The sequence below is a fragment of the Nuphar pumila genome, chromosome 15, assembly GCF_984573655.1.
Source record: "Nuphar pumila chromosome 15, dmNupPumi1.hap1.1, whole genome shotgun sequence".
Taxonomy (NCBI): domain Eukaryota; kingdom Viridiplantae; phylum Streptophyta; class Magnoliopsida; order Nymphaeales; family Nymphaeaceae; genus Nuphar; species Nuphar pumila.
Window position 1 is genome coordinate 11,409,374 of NC_143263.1, and position 22,220 is coordinate 11,431,593.

Here is a 22,220-nt window from a genome sequence, read left to right on the forward strand (position 1 = left end):
TCCCATCCCCACCCACCCCCCCAAAAAAAGAAAAAGAAAAAGAAAAAGAAAAAGAACCCAAGAACTACTAAGAACCTAATTTGAAACCCAAAAATCAAAACCAATAGTGCAAAGCACTAACTCTCTGGACCAGGATACGGCTCCCTATCCGGATCCGTTAATGCAATATCCGAACAGTACATGGGTCCAGCTCACGATCCAAAGACGGAAGTAAAGGATCCGTTAGTCATTTTGTCCAAATTCTTTTACTCTTTTTCCATTTTCTTTTTGTTTCGTGGCAAGACGGAGAGAAAGAAAACGAGATGCAGAGAGAACCAAAAAACCGATTCTTTACTTCCTCTGCTTCTTCTCCTTAATCAATCAATTAATTAATTTCCATTAATCTCAGGAGAGAAGGAAAGAAAGACAAGGAGATTCGATTTTTTATTGTTTTTTCTTTTATTTTTCCTGGAATAAAATCGTCTGGAGGTAGAAAGGAGGAGGAGAAGAGGAAGGAGGAGGGGAAATGGCGTACAGAGCGGACGACGACTACGATTACTTGTTCAAGGTGGTGCTGATCGGAGACTCCGGCGTCGGGAAGTCGAACCTCCTCTCCAGGTTCACGAGGAACGAGTTCAGCCTCGAGTCCAAGTCGACAATCGGCGTCGAGTTCGCGACCAGGAGCATCCACGTCGACGACAAGGTCGTCAAGGCGCAGATTTGGGATACTGCTGGCCAGGAGCGGTGAGCGATCCGATCGGAATCCTTCAGTTTTTCTTCGATTCGATCTTGTTATTCTTGTTTGAGTTTGCGATTTTCGGTGATTTTCAGGGGGTGGATCTTGAAGCATTTCTTCGTGTAGTGCATTGTTTTGAAAAACTAGGGCTTACGGTTTTGGATCGCTATGGAATTTGTGGATCTAGTTGTCTTCACCTCTTCTTCTTTTGATCTTTTTGTGTTTCTTGATCGAGTTTCTCATGATAAATGTGGAATTAGCGCTAAGGTTTTCGTTTCTGTCTTTGTATTTTTTTATCTTAAATTTGAGAAAATTATGGAGCTTTTTAACTGTGCGGAAATTGCTGCAGCGGACCTACATTTTGACTCAATTTCGTCTTTTTCAATTAGGTGTTCCGCATCTCTGAATTTTTCGTTTTCATTTTCATCTTAGAGGCAAATTGGATCCATTCTTTCTAACTCTCTACGCTAAAAACTATCTCTGGATGGTTGCATTTTGGTACATTTGCGATAACGATTAGTTCTTCATTCATAGCATGATGCTAGATCCATGATTTAAATGGATGGGCGATGTCTTTTGCAGAGAATCACTAGTCGATTTGGATGAGATCTGGAGTTTGGGTTTGGCGATAGTATAGTTATTTTGAGAAGATAGCTGTAAACATGGGTTATAAAGCAATATTTTGATGGATCAAAGTAAACGATTTATTCTTTATGGTAAGTGTCAGCAAGTTTCATACAGTAAACGATAGATTGAAAGAATCTACTATCGCTTATACTTAACAGTAGATTGATTGTTGGTAATTGGATAATTAGATTGTGGTGGTGCTATTGATTCTGATATTATAAAAAGAAATAGCAGCCTTGATTCTCTTAGGCATTAGTACCATCTTTTCTCCTGTTGTATTTGCATCATTAGTTTCTCATTTTTGTGGTGGACAAGAATGTTGGCCACTCTGTCATTCATTGCTTCATGTAGATGTGGTATTTATGTCTGTGCTGGTAATTTCCTTTTACTGTGGTCACACTCTGAGTGACCTGCAGAAAGGGTGACGAACTCTTTGAGTATTCTGTAGGGGATTCAGGTACCGAATATTTGAACAATTAGGCTTAAAACATCTTCCATCTTGTTCAATGGTAGTGTTGCTGATGGCCATCCTGTTCTGTGCCTCTTGATTTTGTTATTTCACAATTTTGTTTTGGTCTGGACTTCAAGCCCTGAAGCCATCTGCGGCTGAAACCATTTGAATGTCCAGACATGTTCTCAATACAAGCATAGTATTGTTGCCTGGGATCTGAAATCTAAGGGGGCATTTGAATCCCCGTTCGCAGGACCCACTGAGCGTGGGTCCCACGTGCGTCCACACGCCCACACAAATGCGGGACACACAGATGCTGATTTGGTGCATCCCAACACTTATTTGGCTTCCGCCACTGCTCTGTGCCCCCACAACAGTGGCGGACAAACAGTCACGGACGCCAAAAAAACAAATTTTTTAATGATGTTTGGACAGGGCAGGACAGCCGACAGCACGTCCTGGAACTTCCGCAGGTGCGACCGGACAGGATGAGCTGTTCTGTTCTCTGTTGTCTGCGATTCAAACACACCCTAAAGTATGAGATGTTCGTTTGAATTAGTGTACCACCTAGCTACAACATTTTCCGAGACATAGTGATGGCTCTGGAAGGAAAGATATTAAAATCCTAGGACATAGTAATATGACTTTGTACAGTAATGAAGTCTTCCATAATACTTTTTTTCTTACTACAGTTATTATGTGATCTAGTGTTGCTCCCAAACCATCTCATGTATAAAGAGCAATTCCTAAATCCTTGGTGTTCTAATTGATCATTAGGAACAACTCCTTGAGTACATGACTTCAGCATCATTCATTCTCTTATTCTTCCCACCTCAACTTGTCAGCATTGTTCTTAACTTTCTGTTATCTGATAATGAATTAATGCAAGCATTAATCCAATTAACAGTTCCTATACATGGAAAGATCCCTGTGGATGTATATCCTGGACTAATTTCTTCTTATTATGCTTTCTAAAATTTTGCATTCTTTATCAATCATCAATAATTTTATCACAGCCCCACCTAAATGTTGTGTCTGAGGTGGATGAGAGCCAAACAAATGTGGTGATCTTGGCAAAATATTGGAAAAGAACTGATCAATCCTGGTTGAACAATTTGAAAATGCATGACAGTAACAAGTGTGGTGAAAATGCATGTCAGTAACAAGTGTGGTGATCCTAACAAAATATTGGAAAAGAACTGATCAATCCTAGTTGAACAATTTGAAAATGCATGACAGTCAATTCATGTTTATCTTCCCCTCTCAAAATTCAAAGTAAATCCCATAGAAAGCAGTAGAAGAAAATACTTGAAAAGTACATCTTTACTTGTAGTGTGGCAGTTTAAAATCTTATTCTGAATTGTTTATTCAGCCTCTGCCCTATTAAGTAATATGACTCATGAGATGGCAAAGTGATTCAAGCATGAACAAAATGAAAGGTTAGAAGAAAATTTCAGTGTACTGATTTAAAGAAGCTAGTCATTTGTCAGCAACAAGCTGCAGAAACAACATAAAGTGCATCAAGGCAATAACATTCTGCTAGCGGGTGCATTTAGTTGTATATACTTTTAAGTGCTTTTTAAGTTGGATAAAATTGTTTTATTTCCAAAAGACTGCTTACACTTGTCCTATTATTTGGAGACGTGGGGATCTCAGAGGTGGTCTTACCTAGATATGTTGTTATTATATGGAAAACATGTTAAGAGAGTTGAAGAATTAATCAAAGCAGTAGGTAGTGTTAAAATATGATGTATATTTATATATATCTATATACATAGATTACGACACATACACATATATATGATATATATATGTCTATGTGTCTCTCTCTCTCTCTCTCTATATATATATATATATATATATATTTATTTATTTATTTATTTATTTTGTAAAACCCGATAGGGGTATTTCTGTCATTTCACCCTGTACACGCATATCATTGATATGCTTTTCTCTTTTTCTTTTTCCTTTATTCTTTTTTCTTTTTGCTTTTTTCTTTTCTTTGTTTTTTATTCACTTGAGAGGGGTCCACATAGAGTCGTTGGACCCCTCCAACGGTCATAAATATGACCGTTGGAGGGGCTCCAACGACTCTATGGGAGCCCCTCCTTGGGTCCCTTGCTGTGTATAAATAAGGGGCACAGCCCCATGTATTTCTTAAGCTTCTTTTGAAGCATTCTATGAAGTGAGATATATTTTTATCTTCTTTTTGTGCTTGACCACTTTTGTGGTTTATTTTGCCCTTTTGTGGCATCTTGTGTATGTGCGTGCTTCCGTGCTTTCGCTTGGAGACGTTGCTCTTTTCATTTGGCACTTCATTACATGGTATCAGAGCCAGGTTAAGAAGGCTTCATTGGATCCTCCATTGACAAGTAATACCTCTCCTCTCTCTTGTCTTATAAATTTTTCTTCTAATGGCCAACAAAGATGCAAAAATCGATCTCTCATTCAAATTGGATGGGACCAATTATCGCATGTGGGCGGCCGCTATGGAGAATAATCTCAAAGGTAAAAGGCTTTGGGGTTATGCATGTGGAACCATTCCGGAACCACAACTAAAGTTAACTAAATTTGAAGGAGGTGAAGAAAAGGCCTTGAATGAAGAAGAAAAAGAAAAGGCTATTCTTGATTACTCTTCTAAAATGGAAGATTGGGAAAGTGAACATGCTAAAATCTTAGCATGGTTCATGAATAACGTCGAATTGAAGATTTGTGCAAATCTTGCTAAATTCAAGAAGGCTAATGAAGCATGGTTTTTCATGAAAGGTATGTACACTCAAAGAGACCTTGCTAGGCATTTTTTTCTTCAAGAAAAGGTAAGAGCTACCAAGCAAGGTGATATGAGCATTAGGGACTACTATAGTGCCCTATCCTCTTTATGGGATGAACTTGTCCTTCTCGAACCGCAATGGGAAGGAAGTGCTATTGCTATGAGACAAGAGCAAATGGAAAAAGAGAGGTTCTTTCAATTTATTCATGGACTTCGTCCCGAATTTGAACAACTTAGAGGATCTCTACTTCATAGAGCCTCTACTCCTCTAAGCGATATTTTGGCCGATTTATGTCAAGAAGAAACCCGTTTGGCCTTGAAAAGGGATGTTGATGAAGTTCATGCCGTGTTTAGACTCGGCAACAATGTAAGATCATATAAACCACCACATTTTTGGAAGAATAATGGTGGAGGAAGGAAAATCATTTGTCATAATTGTAATGAACCGGGCCATATTCGTCCCGATTGCCCTAAATTCAAGAAGAAGGTAGCTTCCGTGGGAGAAACTCCTCCAATCATCAATGAAGATTCAAAGAAGGATGGTGACATAAAGGATTCCATCGCTCATCTAACCGAAACTCTCCAACAATTTATGAAGATGAACGCCTCTACATCATCATCCTCACCTTCCACTTCCGGTGCCGCCATTTCTTCATTCCCAGGTATGTCTTCTTGGATTCTTGATTCGGGTGCCTCTTTCCATATGACTCCAAATGCATCACTTTTGTCAAAACCAAGTCTCAATAAGTTTAAATCATATGTATCCACCGCCGATGGAACTTCTTTAAATGTTGAGGGTATTGGAAACCTTGAGAAAATTTATGACCAAAACAAAGAATTTTTTGTTCCCAAAATCCGAATCATCCCAAAACTTAATCTAAATCTTTTCTCCGTCTCTCAAATCACCGATTTTGAGTGTAATGTCTCTTTTTCACCAACCCATTGCTATGTGCAGGATCTCCGGTCCGGGAAGCGGATTGGGCAAGGCCATAGAAGAGGGGACCTTTACTATATGGATTTTTTGTCTTTGCCATCCAAATCATTTTGTAATCATGTTCAATCCAAAGATATTGAGACTTGGCATAAGAGACTTGGGCACCCTAGTATTTTCAAATTGTACCTTTTTCCATTTTTGGAAAAATTTTGTAATACAAATACATTTACATGTAATGATTGTATTCTTGGAAAAATTCACTCTCTTCCATATTCTCATAGCAATTTTGTGTCAAAAAGGCCTTTTGAACTTGTGCATTCCGATGTATGGGGACCGGCACCCGTTATGTCCAAAGGAGGCTTCTCTTACTATGTTTCTTTTATTGATGATTTTACTAGATACACATGGGTTTATATTATCAAGAATAAATTTGATGTCTTCACTAATTTTAAAGAGTTTCACGCTCTTGTTCAAAATCAATTCCAACACAATATAGCCATTTTTAGATCCGACTCAGGAGGAGAATACATGTCTAAAGACTTCCAAAATTATTTTAAAACAAATGGAATTTTGCACCAACGATCTTGTCCTAAAACTCCGCAACAAAATGGTCTTGCGGAAAGGAAACATAGGCATTTAATTGAAACCACAAGAACTCTTCTTGTGTCTAAATGTGTTCCTAAAAACTTTTGGGCCGAAGCTCTTCTTACCGCAACATATCTTGTGAATCGTATGCCCTCTTCCTCTTTGAAAAATGTTTCGCCCTTTGAAAAATTATTTAAAATTACTCCCGATTTTAATAGATTAAGAATCTTTGGATGCAAATGTTTTGTACTTAGTTTAGGACAAGATAAGTTGTCACCTAAAGCTATTGAATGTGTGTTCATTGGCTATGGTGAGAATAAAAAAGGCTATAAATGTTTTGATATTCGAAACAATAAATTATATGTGTCAAGAAATGTAAACTTTATTGAAGAACAAAATGGTTTCGATATCCACACATCTAAGGAAGACATCGATTATTCTTTTCTATTTGACTTAGCTCTTAGAATTGAGTCTCCTGAGGCTATTTCTTGTGATACTAGTTGTGATGGAATTTCACATTATAATGATATACAACAACATGATAATACCTCCCAAAATGAAAACCTTAATGATATAAATGTTTATACCCGGCGGATAGGAAATGAACATCAACCTGCTATTGACAGATACTCTCAAGACTTCTCTTTAGAAGAATCTACTGACAACAATCTACCTAGGAGATCTTCTCGTACCAGTAGGCCACCACAAAAGTTTGTGTCCTATGAATCTTTTCCTCCGAATTATAGGACCTGTCTTATGTTAATACATTCGTATCACGAACCTACCTCTTTCAAGGAAGCTAAAGATCACCCACATTAGATTGAAGCCATGAAAATTGAACTAGAGGCTCTTAACAAGGCCCAAACCTGGAGCATTATTACTCAACCTTTAGGGAAGAAGGCAATTGGGTGTAGATGGGTATATAAAGTCAAAACTAAATGTGATGGGTCTCTTGAAAGATACAAAGCTCGTTTGGTATCAAAAGGCTATGCCCAAGAATATGGGATTGATTATGAAGAAACTTTTGCTCCCGTGGCCAGAATGACTAGTGTACGAACCTTAATTGCTTTAGCATCCATCAAACAATGGCCTATATACCAACTTGACGTTAAAAATGCTTTCTTAAATGGAACTTTATGTGAAGAAGTTCTTATGGATCCTCCGCCGGGTCTTGAAATTGGGAAAGGCAATATTCTAAAATTAAACAAAGCTCTTTATGGGTTAAAACAAGCGCCAAAAGCATGATATGATCTTTTTAGCAAAGTAGTTCTTGATAATGGTTTCTCCTCATGTTACACTGATACTGCTTTGTTTGTTAAATCCTCTAATGAATACATAACCATTTTGTTATTATATGTTGATGATATGATTATTACAGGTAATGATAAGAAAGGTATTGATCTTATTAAAAATATTCTTAAGAAAAATTTTGATATGTCTGATCTGGGTTTTTTGAGGTATTTCTTAGGAATTGAAGTTGCATACTCCCCCAAGGGGTATGTCCTATCTCAGATGAAGCTTGCCTCTGATATTATTGCTAGGTCTGGGCTAACGGATGACAAAAGGGTGGAGACTCCAGAAGTGATCAATGCCAAGATGAGAGCCAATGATGGCACTCCTTTAGCAGATCCTACGCCTTATCGTCAATTGATTGGATCATTAACATATTTATCTATTACCAGGCCTGACATTTCCCATGCAGTTCATAGTGCAAGCCAATTTCAGACTGCTCCTACCACCACTCACATGGCAGCAGTAATGAGGATTATCAGATATCTAAAAGATTCCATAACTAAGGGAGTATTCTTATCCTCTTCTTCACCTCTTACTTTACTTGCGTATACTGACTCTGATTGGGGGGGTAACCCCGATGATCGTATTTCTACCACAGGTTATTGTGTGTTTCTTGGGGAGTCACTTATCTCCTGGAGGTGTAAAAAGCAGCGTAAAGTTTCTCTCTCATCTACTGAAGCCGAATATCGTGCGATGGCCACTACCACAACTGAGATTATATGGTTAAGAAGCTTACTTAAAGATATGGGTGTCTCATTCTCAACTCCTTCAAAGCTATGCTGTGACAACAAGAGCTCCATTTATATCGCTAGCAATCACACTTTTCACGAACGAACGAAGCATATTGAGATGGACTGTCATTATGTTCGAGATGAGTTTTTACGAGGCACCATTCAACTTTCATATGTTCCTACCGAATATCAGTTGGCGGACTTCTTCACCAAAGCTTTGCCTTCGCCTCGCTTCTACTTCCTCCTCGGCAAACTCTCGGTGATCTCACCATGTGTTTGAGGGGGGTGTTAAAATATGATGTATATTTATATATATATCTATATACATAGATTACGACACATACACATATATATGATATATATATGTCTATGTGTCTATCTATATATATAAATATATATATATATATATATATATATATATATATTTATTTTGTAAAACCCGATAGGGGTATTTCTGTCATTTCACCATGTACACGCATATCATTGATATGCTTTTCTCTTTTTCTTTTTCCTTTATTCTTTTTCCTTTTTCCTTTTTCCTTTTTTCTTTTTTTTTTGTTTTTTATTCACTTGAGAGGGGTCCACATAGAGTCGTTGGACCCCTCCAACGGTCATAAATATGACCGTTGGAGGGGCTCCAACGACTCTATGGGAGCCCCTCCTTGGGTCCCTTGCTGTGTATAAATAAGGGGCACAGCCCCATGTATTTCTTAAGCTTCTTTTGAAGCATTCTATGAAGTGAGATATATTTTTATCTTCTTTTTGTGCTTGACCACTTTTGTGGTTTATTTTGCCCTTTTGTGACATCTTGTGTATGTGCGTGCTTCCGTGCTTTCGCTTGGAGACGTAGCTCTTTTCATTTGGCACTTCATTACAGGTAGATCCTTTAATGCATATGGCACGGGCTAGATAGCTGGGCGAATTAGAGAAAACAATAGCTAGGGTTGTTATTTTATACAACTATGAGTCTGCAATTGAAAGCTAAATTATTAATTTGGGAGTTGTGATTGTTGTTAGAGAGCTGTGCGAATCAAAGAAAGCAATGACTAGTTTTCTTATTGTATATGACCATTGGGTCTGTCAAAGGAAATTATATTATCTATTTTGAAATCATTAGGGCTAGGAGTGCATATATATCTTTGGCATCCAAAGTGTGGCATTACAATTAGTTTCATCTTTGCTATTTTAGGGCTTGTCACCAGATTTTCATGTGCCTTTTTAGTATAGGAGAATGCAAGGAATTTTTGGTATTTGAACTTTGGATTCATTGAACAGGCTATTTACGAGCTTTTAAGAGTTATAAACTGGACTATCATTATGGTGGCCATAGTTTAAGATTCTTATTTTATTATTTTTGAAGTTTAAATTGTTATGAGTTGACACACTCATCAACTTCTCAGAAAAAAAAAGATTTTTCCAATCCATGGCTTGTTTATATGCTCCCACAATGTTTGGTAATGCTGCCATCATATACTAGCAAATCTTTTAAATTTTTGTTTCCTTTCTGGAGTTCTGGATGAGCTTATGGTACTTACATATGGATAGGCTTGTCCGGCTCAGAATATCTGAACCTTAGATCTAGAGTTGATTAAAAATACTTGTGGAGTATTCATTTAATAATTAAAAGGATAAAACACACACATAAATAGGTCTTTTAGATCACATCTATATTGAGCCAATAATTGTTGCAAATGTCAAGAAGGAACCTACTTTAATGAAACACTAGTACAAAGAACAATGCCACAAAGTGACTACAAAGAATGCAAAAGCACATAAATAAGAAGCCACTAATGGGCAAAATACAATAAGCCACAAAGGGCTAGGCACCAAACACACACAATGAGAGAGAGAATTTAAAATATAAAAAATAATGTATTGAAATACTTTTGGAAGCATTAAGAAAGAAGAGGGCAAAGGCCCCTATTTATACAACTTATGGGGACCAAGGGGGCTCCCAAAAAGTCGTTGGGAGCTTTTATGACCATTGAGGAGGGTCCCAACGACTCTTAGGGGATGGACCCTTTTACCGCTTAATCAAATGAAAAAAATAAAAATAAAGATAAGACAAAAATGTCCCTAGTGGACATGACTATTTACATGAGAACAAAAAGACTAAATTGCCCCTAGTGGGCATTACAAAAGACATAAACTATATATATATATATATATATATATATATATATATGTGATAACCATATATTTTAACACCCTCCCTCAAATTGATGGTGAGATTACCGAAAGTTTGCTTAGAAGAAAGGAGAACCGAGGAGATGGTAAAGTTTTGGTAAAAAAGTCTCCAAGCGGATACTTTGAAGTGGCATATGGTAGTTGAATAGTGGTGCCCCACAAAAATTTATCTCGAACATAATGGTAGTCTATCTCGATGTGCTTTGTTCGTTCATAGAAGGTATGATTGTTGACAATGTAGATTGCACTTTTGTTGTCGCAACATAGCTTCGAAGGAATAAAGATGATGATTCCCTTCGAAGGAATAAAGATGATGATTCCCATATCTTTGAGCAAACTTCTTACTAGACAAGTTAAGTTGTAGTTGTGACTATCGCTTTTTACTCGGCTTCCGTGAAAGACATTTACACTTTTTTTGTTTCTTGCATCTCCAAGAAATTAATGATTCTTTATGAAAAATACAATAACCTATAGTAGAAATACGAACATTGGGGTTATCACTTTAATCATGGTCAGTATAAGCAATTAAATTTGGAGATGAAGAAGAAGATAAAAATAGTCCTTTTGTTATTGTTTTCTTTAGATATTTGATAATTCACATGATAACAACCATGTAAATAGTAGTAGGAGCATTTTGAAACTGATTTGAACTATAAACGTCATGAACAATGTCTAGCCTGATAATAGATAAATATTTTAGAGATCCAATTAATTGACGATAAGGAGTTCTATTTTCTAAAGGAGTTCTATCATTGACTCTCATCTTAGTATTTATAACTTCTGGAGTCTCCACCTTCTTTTCGTCAATTAATCAAGACTTGATAATAATATCTGATGTAAGCTTCATTTGAGAAAGAACATATTCTCTAGGAGAATATGCAACTTCAATTCCTAAAAAATACCTTAGAAATCTAAGGTCAGACATATCAAAATTATTTTTAAGAACTTTTTTAATAGATTCAATGCCCCTTTTATCATTCCTAGTGATGATCATATCATTAACATTAAATAACAATATAGTTATGTGGTCCCCTGCATTCTTAACTAAAAGAACAATATCAATATAATAAGAAGTAAATCTACTATCAAGAACAACTTTGCTAAAACAGTCATATCAAGCTTTTGAAGCTTGTTTAAGACCATAAAAATCTTTATTAAGCTTAAGAGTTTTTCCTTCTCTATCTCAAAGACCCAACGTGGGATCCATATAGACTTTTTCACAAAGATCCCCATTTAAAAAAACATTTTTGACATCTAATTATTAGATAAACCATTGTTTGATAGATGATAAGGTTATTAAAGTTCTTACACTAGTTATCTTAGCAACCGGTGCAAAAGTTTTCTCATAATCAATTCTATATTCTTGCATATACCCCTTAGCAGCTAACCTAACTTTATATCTTTCTAATGACCCATCACTTTTAGTTTTTACTTTACAAACCTATCTACACCCAATAACCTTTTTTCCTAAAGTAAGAGTTACAATTTTTCAAGTGTTAGCTTTGTTGAGTGCTTCTAATTCTAGTTTTATAACATCTACCAAATGTGAATGGTGCTTAACTTCTTTAAAGGTTGAAGGCTCATGGTGGGAATGAATCATCATTAGACAAACTCTATACTTTTAAGAAAAGGAATCATATGACACATTTTTTAGGTCTAATACTTTCAGAGCATCGTCTAGGTAGGGATTCCTCTACTTGGTCATCTAAAGAGAGATTTTGTGAATATATGTCAAAAGCATTTTGATGCTCATTTCCCTCACGCCGAGTATACACATGAATATCATTAGGAGAATCATCTCTTTGATGGGAATTGTTATCACAAACAATTTCATTATCACAAATTGTATCATTATAAATTTTAGAGTCATTTATAGGTAATAAGTCAAATAAAAAAGAACAATCAACATCTTTCTTGGGTTTTTGATGTTCAAATCCATTTTGGTCCTCAAGAAAAGTCACATTTCTTGAAATATAAAGTTTGATAATTTTGACATTATAACACCTATATCCTTTTTTATTTTCATCATAGCTAATAAAATCACATTCAATAGCTTTTGGTGAGAGTTTGTCTTGTCCTTGAAAAAGAACAAAGCATTTGCAACAAAAAATTCTTAATCTTTTGAAATCCGGAGATATTTTGAATAGTTTTTCAAAGGGATAAACATGTTTTAAAGATGAGGATGACATCCTATTTATAAGATATATTGCGGAAAGAGCGGCTTCGGCCCAAAAATGTTTGAAACATTTTTAGAAATGATAAGAGTTCTTGTGGTTTCAATAAGATGTCTATGCTTTTTTTCAGCAAGGCCATTTTCTTGAGGAGTTTTGGGACAAGATCTTTGATGAATAATGCCATTTTGTTTAAAATAATTTTAGAATTCATTTAACATGTATTCTCCTCCGGAATTGGATCGAAAGATAGTTATATTATTTGAAATTGATTTTGAATAAGGATATAAAATTCTTTGAAAATAGAAAAAACATCGTATTTGTATTTAAGAAAGTAAACCCAACTCTATCTAGTGAAATCATCAATAAAAACAACATAATATGAATATCCTTCTTTAGACATGACGGTTGCCGGTCCCCATACATCCAAATGCATTACCTCAAAAGGTCTTTTCAAAATGAAGTTGCTATGTTGAAAATGAAGAAAATGTTTTTTCCAAGAATACAACCATTGCATATAAATTCCTTTTCATCACAAAATTTTTCAAAAAAAGAAAGAAATACAACTTAGAGAGACTAGGATGACCAATCCTTTTGTGCCAATGGAAACATCCTTAGTTTGAACATGATTGAAAAAAAATTTAGATGGTAACGACAAAAAATCCATATAATATAGGTCTCCTCTTCTATGGCCTTGCCCAATCCGCTTCGTGGACCGAAGATCCTGCACATAACAATTTAAAGATGAAAAAGAAACACTACAACCAAAATTAGATATTTGAGAAACCGAAAAAAATTTAAGTTAAGTTTTAAAATAATTCTAATTTTTGAAATATAAAATTCATTGTCATTGCTTAAAGTCTTTTCAAGATTTTGTATTCCTTTAATATCTAAGGATGTACCATCGGTCGTAGAAATAAAATATTTAAAAGAGTTAGTGCTTGGTTCGGATAAAAGAGATGCATTTCGTGTCATATAAAAGGAAACACTTGAATCAAGAATCCAAGAAGACATACCAGGAGTTGATGAAACCGTGACACCGGAAGTAGGTGTAGAAGAGTTGTTTCTCATAAATTGTTGAAGTGCTTTTGTAAGTTAAGCAATGGAGTCCTTGATGCTTTCATCTCTTTTTGGTTCTTCATTTGAATTGCTTGGGTTATCTTCAACGGAAGCCACCTTTATCTTAAGCTTAGGACAATCGAGTTTAAGGTGACTCGGTTCATTACAAAAATGACACACAATCTTTCTTCTTCTACCATTGTTGTTATAGTTATTTTTTCAAAAGTGAGGGGGTTTATATGTCCTCATATATTTCTCCCATTTGGATACCACATGAACTTCATCAACACCCTTTCTTAGAGCCAAGCGAGTTTCTTCTTGGCATAGATCAACAAGAATTTCACTGAGAGGAGTTGAGGCCCTATGAAGTAGGGATGCTCTTAGTTGTTCAAATTCGGGTCGAAGCCCATGAATGAATTAAAAAATCTCTCTCTCTCTCTCTTTCCATTTGCTTTTGCCTCATGGCAATACAGTTCCTTCTCATTGAGATTCAAGGAGAGCAAGTTTATCCCATAGAGGAGATAAAATACTATAATAATCTATAATACTCATATCTCCTTGCTTGGTTCTTCTCATTTTTTCTTGCAAAACAAAATGACTAGTAAGGTCTCTTTGTGTATACATACCTTTCATGAAAAACCATGCTTCATTTGGCTTCTTAAATTTGGCCAGATTAGCACAAATTTTGAGATCCACATTATTTATGAACCTTGCCAATATTTTGACATGCTCACATTCCCAATTTTCAACTTTAGATTGATATTCTTGAATGACCTTGGCTTTTTCTTCATCATTCAAGGTTTTTTCTTCATTTCCTTCTTTCTTGGTGAGTTTTAGTTGAGGTTCTGGAACCGTGCCACGTACATTTCTCCAAAGTTTCTTACCCTTAAGTTGTTTTCCATAGCGGCCACTCACATTCTATAATTGATCTCATTTAATTTAAATGAGAGATCAATCTTTGCATCTTTATTGGTCATTATGAAAGAAACGAAGGCGAGAAGACAAAAACAAGTGTGCAAAACACAAGCACACAAAACACTACAAGAGAGAGTCCCAAAAATGCTCAAACACCTAGTGGCTCTGATACCATGTAATGAAACACTAGTGCCAAGAACAATGTCATAAAATGACTACAAATGACTACAAAGAATGCACAAGCACATAAACAAGAAGCCACTAATGGGAAAAATATAATAAGCCATGAAGGGCTAGGCGTCAAATACATACAATGTGATAAAGAGCGAACTTAAAATACTTTTGAAAGCATTAAGAATGAAGGGGGAAAAGGCCCCTATTTATACAACTCATGGGGACCAAGGGGGCTCCCAAAGAGTCGTTGGAAGCTCCCCAATGGTCATAAATATGACCGTTGGGGATGGGTCCCAATGACTCTTAGGGGATGGACCCTTTTACCCCTTAATCAAATAAAAAAAGAAAAAGAAAATAAAAATAATGACACGACAAAAATGTCCCTAGTGGACATGACTATTTACATGGGAACAAAAAGACTAAATTGCCCCTAATGGGCATTACAAAAGACATAAACTATATATATATATATATATATATATATATATATATATATATATATATATATAACCATATATTTTAACACCTACAAGGTCATTCGTGTCATCTAAGGCCTGCACTATGCATTTGATATCGGAACAATAACACTAAATTGTAGTGGCCAACTTTTTTCATGGGAATTCAACATGGGATTTCACTGAAAAATGTTCCTTTTTTTTCTTGAGCCAGGAATAGAGGTGGATGTTTAATAATATAATTAGATTTTATATTTTATTTCTAGTCTCTTTTAATTTGCTAAGCCAAATGTAAGTTGATAACAAGTTATAATTATGTTATAGAACTTTGATTTAAAGGCTAAAAGTAAAGGCAACCTATAGTATTCCCCATGGTAGATGTTATGGAACTTTGATTTGAAGGTTAAAGGTAAGGACAACTTTACATTATATGTTGCAATGGTGTACTCGTTTAAATATTGTTAAAAAAAATTATTATTTCTTTCAAATTTCTCCCTTTTCTCAAAATACCACTCCACCCCTTCTTTTACTAAAAACATGAACTCTCTCTCTCTCTCTCTATATATATATATATGATGCAAACATGCTAAATGAAACATGATAAATGGGTTTTTCGAGCTTTTTTGTTTTATTTTTAAATTCTGACCATACATATGTGATCTACGTACTTGATTTTGTAGAGATCAGCTCTTGGAGCATTCAATTACGACACATGGATGGGTTTTTATAAGGTTTAAAAAATCAAGTGTAAAATCTTTGTAAATTTTTGAGGCTCCAAATATCATCTTTTTCATCAAAAACACACGATCCGGGATCAACTCCTAATAAAATGACCATGCCAAACACATCTATGGGGTCGGAATCATGAAAAAAGAACCGGAAAAGCCGAAAACCCCATTTAGCATGTTTGCATCTCTCTCTCAATATATATATATATATATATATATATATATATATATATATATATATATATATATATATATATCCCACACACCTGCTTTTTTAAAAATTGCCATGTCATGCGTCCATACCTGCACCCACACCTGCACCCGCACCCGTACCTGTATGTATGTGACATACATGAGGAGATACTTAAAGATACACATTCCAATATCATTTACAGGAGCTTAAATGACACAAACAGATGAACCGCATGCTTTCAAGTAGTGATATGAAAGCAGCCTTCAGAGTAAGCTTCTCCAAGGAAATCTAGCTTGTCAACAACAAATTGGCAGATGAACAGTGGCAGTTGTAGATGTCTAGAAACATACCTGTGGTGCTTTTCTTGTTTATACCTAAATGTTAGGTGGAGTGGCTTTGGTAGATTGCTTCTTTTTCACTGACCAACTTGGTTGACTCCTCAGGAAATTGTTTATGGCCACAATCTGTCCATAATTGCTTGCCTTGATGGTTTACAAGTGTCTGTTACATGTTATTGGAGCCAAGAAGCAAGGATCAAATGTTTGTTTATACCCAAGGTTACCAGACTAGGAAGCGGAAGTGAGAAGCAAGATATTTTAAAATTTATAAGAAGCGGAAAGCGGGAAATCAATTTAAAAGCGAAATATTAATAAAAGAGAAAGTGATATGGGATCAAATGAGAAACAAAATATAAATCAAAGGAGAAAGAAACAAAAACTAAAATAAAAATGATTATTCTTAAAATTTGTGATTTCGTAGTGTAAGAATTAAATTCTTCTGAAAATCTAAAAATGATGGTTGATAATTTAAAGAAAGTACATGAGAAGTGAGCGGTAAGCTTGAAAGAAAGCACATGAAAAACATAAAAAGAAGCGTGAGAAAAGTGTATTGGAATCATGTAGGGAAGCAGAGAAGAAACATGTGGAAAGCATTAAGAGAAACACGAGAGAATCAATATTCCTATAAAGTTTCAGAAGTGAGGAGTTTCATGCTTCCGAAGTGAGTTTCGGGGAAATGTGCTTCCCACCTATTTAGGAAGCTTCCGGTAACTTTGGTTGTACCCACCTAGCGGATATGAGTAAGCCCAAAAAAGAAAGTTATACCAAGTTGGCAAACATCATTTGGAAGGAGCAGTGTCTTCCTGCTCCTAGATCCATGTGGGCAAACTTTGGTAGCAGCTCATGGGTCTGCAGAAGCTGTCTCCATAGTTCTGTGGAAATCACTGCATTATTAAAATGACCAGGATGCTTGCCTTCTCTTATGAACTTTAGTTTCCTTTTTAGTCACACATTTGTCCTCTATTTAGTAGCCATGATGAGATTGCTGATAGCAACATTTTACCTGTCGATAATTTGTTTGCGCAAATGTAGCTAAAGCACTAGGTAGTTCAATTGACACTCTCACTAGTTGAAGGTGTGTTATATGTAACTCAGTGGAAGCTTATTTGTTCCTCCTTTGAGGATGAGATTGATGTTTAAACTTTTAAACTCTAGATGAAGCTGGGTCGGTAATTACCACACTATCTTTTGAACTGGTACTTTGAATATTTTGTCGTTGTTGAGATCTACCATGGGGAATATTAGTAGAAAGGTTTTAGGAATTTGGAAAAGTAACTTACGTTGTTTTGGAAAATAGGGTACACTAATGGTCGGCCAAACAGCAGATGTGAAGTTCCTTTTCTCAAGTTCTTGTTGGAGGACGTCACCCTTGAAGAGGACTCTCTTGTTTAAATATTTGCCTTTCTTGATCCTTTTCTTCTTGAGAAAAGGCTTTACCATTGGTTCTGTTTGTGCAGTGTACATTTTCTTGGATACCTATGGTTGAAAAGCCAAAGGGTATTAAGAGAAGAGTGAGTGGTTGTCTCCGCAGCCTGTATCTGTGGTAAAGCATGCACTGTCACGTGACTGATGACCCTACCCACTCCTTCTGGTGGCTTTGGTATAAGTAGTATGCACATAAGGAATAAATTTATGATTGTAAAGTGCAGATATGACCATTTTTTAGAGGAAGACAGTTGGTGGGTGATGACAAAATAAAGTGGGGCCTTCTTTGGACTTGCTGCTCAATGTGATAGGATGGAATGACTCTTATGGGAACAATGAAAACCATATGATTAGGAAGTGGTTGTGGTTACTTTTGCAGGTTCATGCAAAATACAATGTTGGTGTTCTCCTTGCACTGTATTATGTGGTTAGAGATTTAGCAAGTCAAAAATTTGGAAGAGATCGTTGAAATAGCTTGGAATGATGGCAAAGGTAGGTAGTCTTGAGATTTTTACATCTTAATTGGGAGGTGTGGAAGGGGCCTCAAAGCGTGTATATCTTGGTAGGAGCTAGCTTGTCCTATTTCATAAGGTTTTGATGATATATGTGGCCTGGGATGGTAGTGATGTGTACTGCAAGGAAATGACTACCATAATGTATAACTGACAAGGATCTGTACTTTTTAGTTAAATTATTTATTCATGTCAATTAGCAGTTCTGGAATCCCATTGCAATGCTAAATTTCACGGGATTATTCCTAGAGCAAAAATATTTACATAATGAGCCATGTATGGTAGCCTTTTATGACTGACAACCTATGAGAAGGAGACACCTTCTATGCAAAGTGGAGAGATTTGGCCTGGTATCAGGTAAATTCAGCTATAGATCTGGCATTTTGCATTGCCAACCAAATTTGGGTCCATATCTTGCTGTGCCTAGATCTTTGATGCCATGCCCATTCAGACTTTATAACTGGGCAGTTAGAGGTCCAAATGTAATAAAAAATGTCAACGTATCCATTGTTCCACAATAGAAACTAAACATAAAACCAGGGGGAGGGGGAGGGGGAGGGGGAGGGGGAGGGGGTGGAAGTTGTGGTTGGTGTGTGTTGGAGAAGAGGGAAATGTTCCTAGTACCTTGACAGTTGTGGGTTACTTGTGGGAATCATGAACAAGTTTGATGTTTTTAATCCTTAGAAACTGCAAGTTGAGCTAGAAGTTTGCATGTGGACCCTCTCATGAGATAATGATGAGAGTAAATGCTGGTAATTCTTTGGCAGCTGGCTGTGCAGTCCAAGTATATCATGATGGGAGATTTTCTTTTTTCAGCAGAATGTTCTATGATTGTTGCCCTACTTTTAGAAATAGTTAATCAGCCAATGATTTATATGCCTTGAGCCATGTCGAAAATGTGCTTTCCCCCTCCTTTACCCCCTCTGCCCAAATAGTTTCCCTTAGAAGTGATGACATGATATTCGAGGTTCCTCTTTATTTTTATTCTTGTTCTTCTTATTATTACTATTTTTTAGTCTTGCATATGTTATTAAAAGAAGCAATTGTTCAGCATCTATACTGTTCAGTTGTTGAAGTTTCTCATTTCAAATTTTGGTGCACCTGGAATTCTCTGGTTTTCTGAATGGGGAAGTTAGTTTCCAAACATTTGTCTCATGTAGCATTAGTATGGTTTCTGTGAGAGACCTTTCCTTGTGATGGAAAAATATTTGTGAAGTATTGTCTGAATTACTTGAGTGAAATGGGACTTTGAAGAGCAGATATCTTTTTAGCTTTTGAACCTCTTTCTTTTCTTTTCCGTTGGGATTGTGATCCGTTGTCATATTTATTTTGGTTATCAGGCATATCCTTTTACTCATCAGATTAAAATCTATTCTATTTGGAAAGAGAGCTAAACAATGTATTTGTGTTTTTGGGTTGAATTCTTATGTGATAAAATGTCACTTTACCTTGTTTTCCTATCCAACTTATTAGATTCAATATTCATACATAACATTGCTTTCCTTCATGTACCTCGGAATTTAGGGAGTTGAAAACGGTGAAGTTTTTGCACAAGCAATTTCATCCATGATTACTCTGAGATATCTGGAGTGGTCGAAGTTGGTGACAACAAGTTAAAAGATGTGATCATTAAGTGACGTTTTTATTTTATTCATGAGACGCTTAGTTCATTATGTTATGTGCATTTCTAGTTGCTTAAATATCTGCTGAGTGGTTCACTTCTTTGTATTTCCGTTTTCCTTTCAGTGTAGTTAAGTCAGCTATATCTGAAAGAAGCCTTCATTATTGTTTAATACCACATGATCATTAACTTTGTTTCCTCCTTTTGCCTTTCATAGATACCGTGCTATTACCAGTGCATACTATCGAGGAGCTGTTGGTGCACTGATTGTTTACGACGTGACCCGTCATGTTACGTTCGAGAATGTGGAAAGATGGTTAAAGGAGCTCAGAGATCACACAGATGCCAATATTGTCATCATGCTTGTTGGAAACAAGGCAGACCTTCGTCATCTACGTGCTGTTTCTACGGAGGATGCAAAAGGATTTGCTGAACGGGAAAACACCTTTTTCATGGAGACATCAGCATTAGAATCGTTGAACGTGGAAAATGCTTTTACTGAAGTTCTCACACAGATTTATCGCGTTGTCAGCAGAAAAGCTCTTGATATCGGAGAGGACCCAGCTGCCTTGCCCAAGGGACAGACCATCAATGTGGGCAACAAAGATGATGTATCTGCTGTGAAGAAAGTCGGATGTTGCTCTGCGTAGGGCATGGAACCGATAATGTGGAGTTACATTACCTATCTCTCTCTCTCTCTCTGTTTTGTGTTAATTGAATTGATAACCAGGTGTTTGCAGTTTGTCCATGACTTGTAAGGTATAATGTTGCCTCATTTTTTTAGTGCATTCCTCACTCCATTTGGTTCAATTTTGGCTTTTGTTGTAGTGGAACATTTGGATGAATTAATGGTTTAATAACACTGATTTGCATCTGTTGCAGACTAGGGTATGTAATTTGTTTCGATGGAGCTTTCATTTATTTATTTCTATAGAATTTAGTCTGAATTTCAACTTTCATTCTCTTTTAGTCGCTTAAGGGGCATGTGAGAATATTTGAAACCTAACCAGGCAAGCAGACTTCCTCATATGTTTGTTTGATGTTTTGATAAGGTGTTACAGCACGGATAAAATTTATTGGTGACAAGTTTCAGAGATATATCTTCTGGGAAATGCTGTTTATTGAATCAAATTTGCTTTGGTTGGATGCTGTTCATCACATGAATGAACCGCATCTGGTAAAACCCTGACGGTAATACCCCTGAGCTGATGCTTTCTAGATTAAAACTGTTTTTTTTCTCTTTATGCTATACTAGATTGTAACAAGGCGTTTATTTTTCAACATAAATGTCCAATTATACCAAATGTATATAACACTCTAGAATAGTAATAGGGTGCCCAAACTTTAAAGTCAAGCCCAAAGGGTCATGGTGCCACTTTTTTTTTTAAACTCATCATTGGCTGGCCTTCGGTTGGTAAAACCCTCGAGGTTTTTCTGTCCACCGGAGAGTACACTCAGCTTCGACCTTGCGGCAAGGAATGCCACCCGCAGTTTGGAACATGTGATGTTCCTTCAACTTGGTGACATTCACAAGTCACCCATACCAGATGAGCGGGTGTTCTTGTCATTGGCTGTTGGATGCACAACGAAAACGTGGCGTAGAAGGAAAACCAACTCCATGCATATCTTCTCTTGTTGTCGATAATGATAGGTCAATATGAATGCTTTTTGTTTATGAGTGGGAGGGGGGCATGAATGCTTAGGTTCACAGGTCATGATGGGACCATATGTGCTTGATCATGTCTCATGATGTGAACGTGTTTTCATATAATTCTGTAACCAAAAGTTAGGGCTGTCTACCATGTTCTGACTATGGGATTGATACTGTCCTTTTTTGTCATGAAGTAGTGCATGTGGTCAAGATCCAGAAAGAGTAACGAGGGGAATCTTCTGGCTAATGGGGCAGAAAAGAGGGTATGGATTATTGTTAGCTTAGGATTAGACCTGATGATGCTGGGCTTGGTTTCAGCAATTGCAAGGAAACTCCTAGTCTACCATTCAATAGTTGATTTTATAAGAGCTAGGGATACCATATTTTCTGAAGGGTCTTTCGTTTTTTTTTTTTTAATTACAGAAAAAAATCACCTCACTAACTCGCAAACTTATTGGTGTAAGAATCCTCAGTTCATCTTTATTCATCAAGAAGTAACCCAGCTTAACCCAATGGGTTTGGCACAGTGGAAGGGGCCTTGGCCACTAGACAGGGTTACATTCCCATGAGCGGCAGCCCCTTGCATTAATGAAAGCAACGGATAAGTTCTTGATGACTCCCTGAGGACAAGGCGTGCATCACGGGTTTACACCATCGGGACAACAACCGTACTTAGCCAGCATGA

General features: G+C 36.4%; 1 protein-coding gene across 1 annotated transcript; it reads left to right on the top strand.

The window, feature by feature from the left end:
- The first annotated feature begins 280 nt into the window (after positions 1 to 280).
- On the top strand, positions 281 to 20,744 carry LOC149814484 (ras-related protein RABA1f-like). The gene is made up of 2 exons (XM_089989351.1): positions 281 to 723; positions 20,102 to 20,744. The coding sequence occupies exons 1-2, from the start codon at positions 506 to 508 to the stop codon at positions 20,532 to 20,534; spliced, it is 651 nt and encodes a 216-aa protein (XP_089845477.1). The 5' UTR covers positions 281 to 505; the 3' UTR covers positions 20,535 to 20,744.
- The last annotated feature ends 1,476 nt before the right edge of the window (positions 20,745 to 22,220 follow it).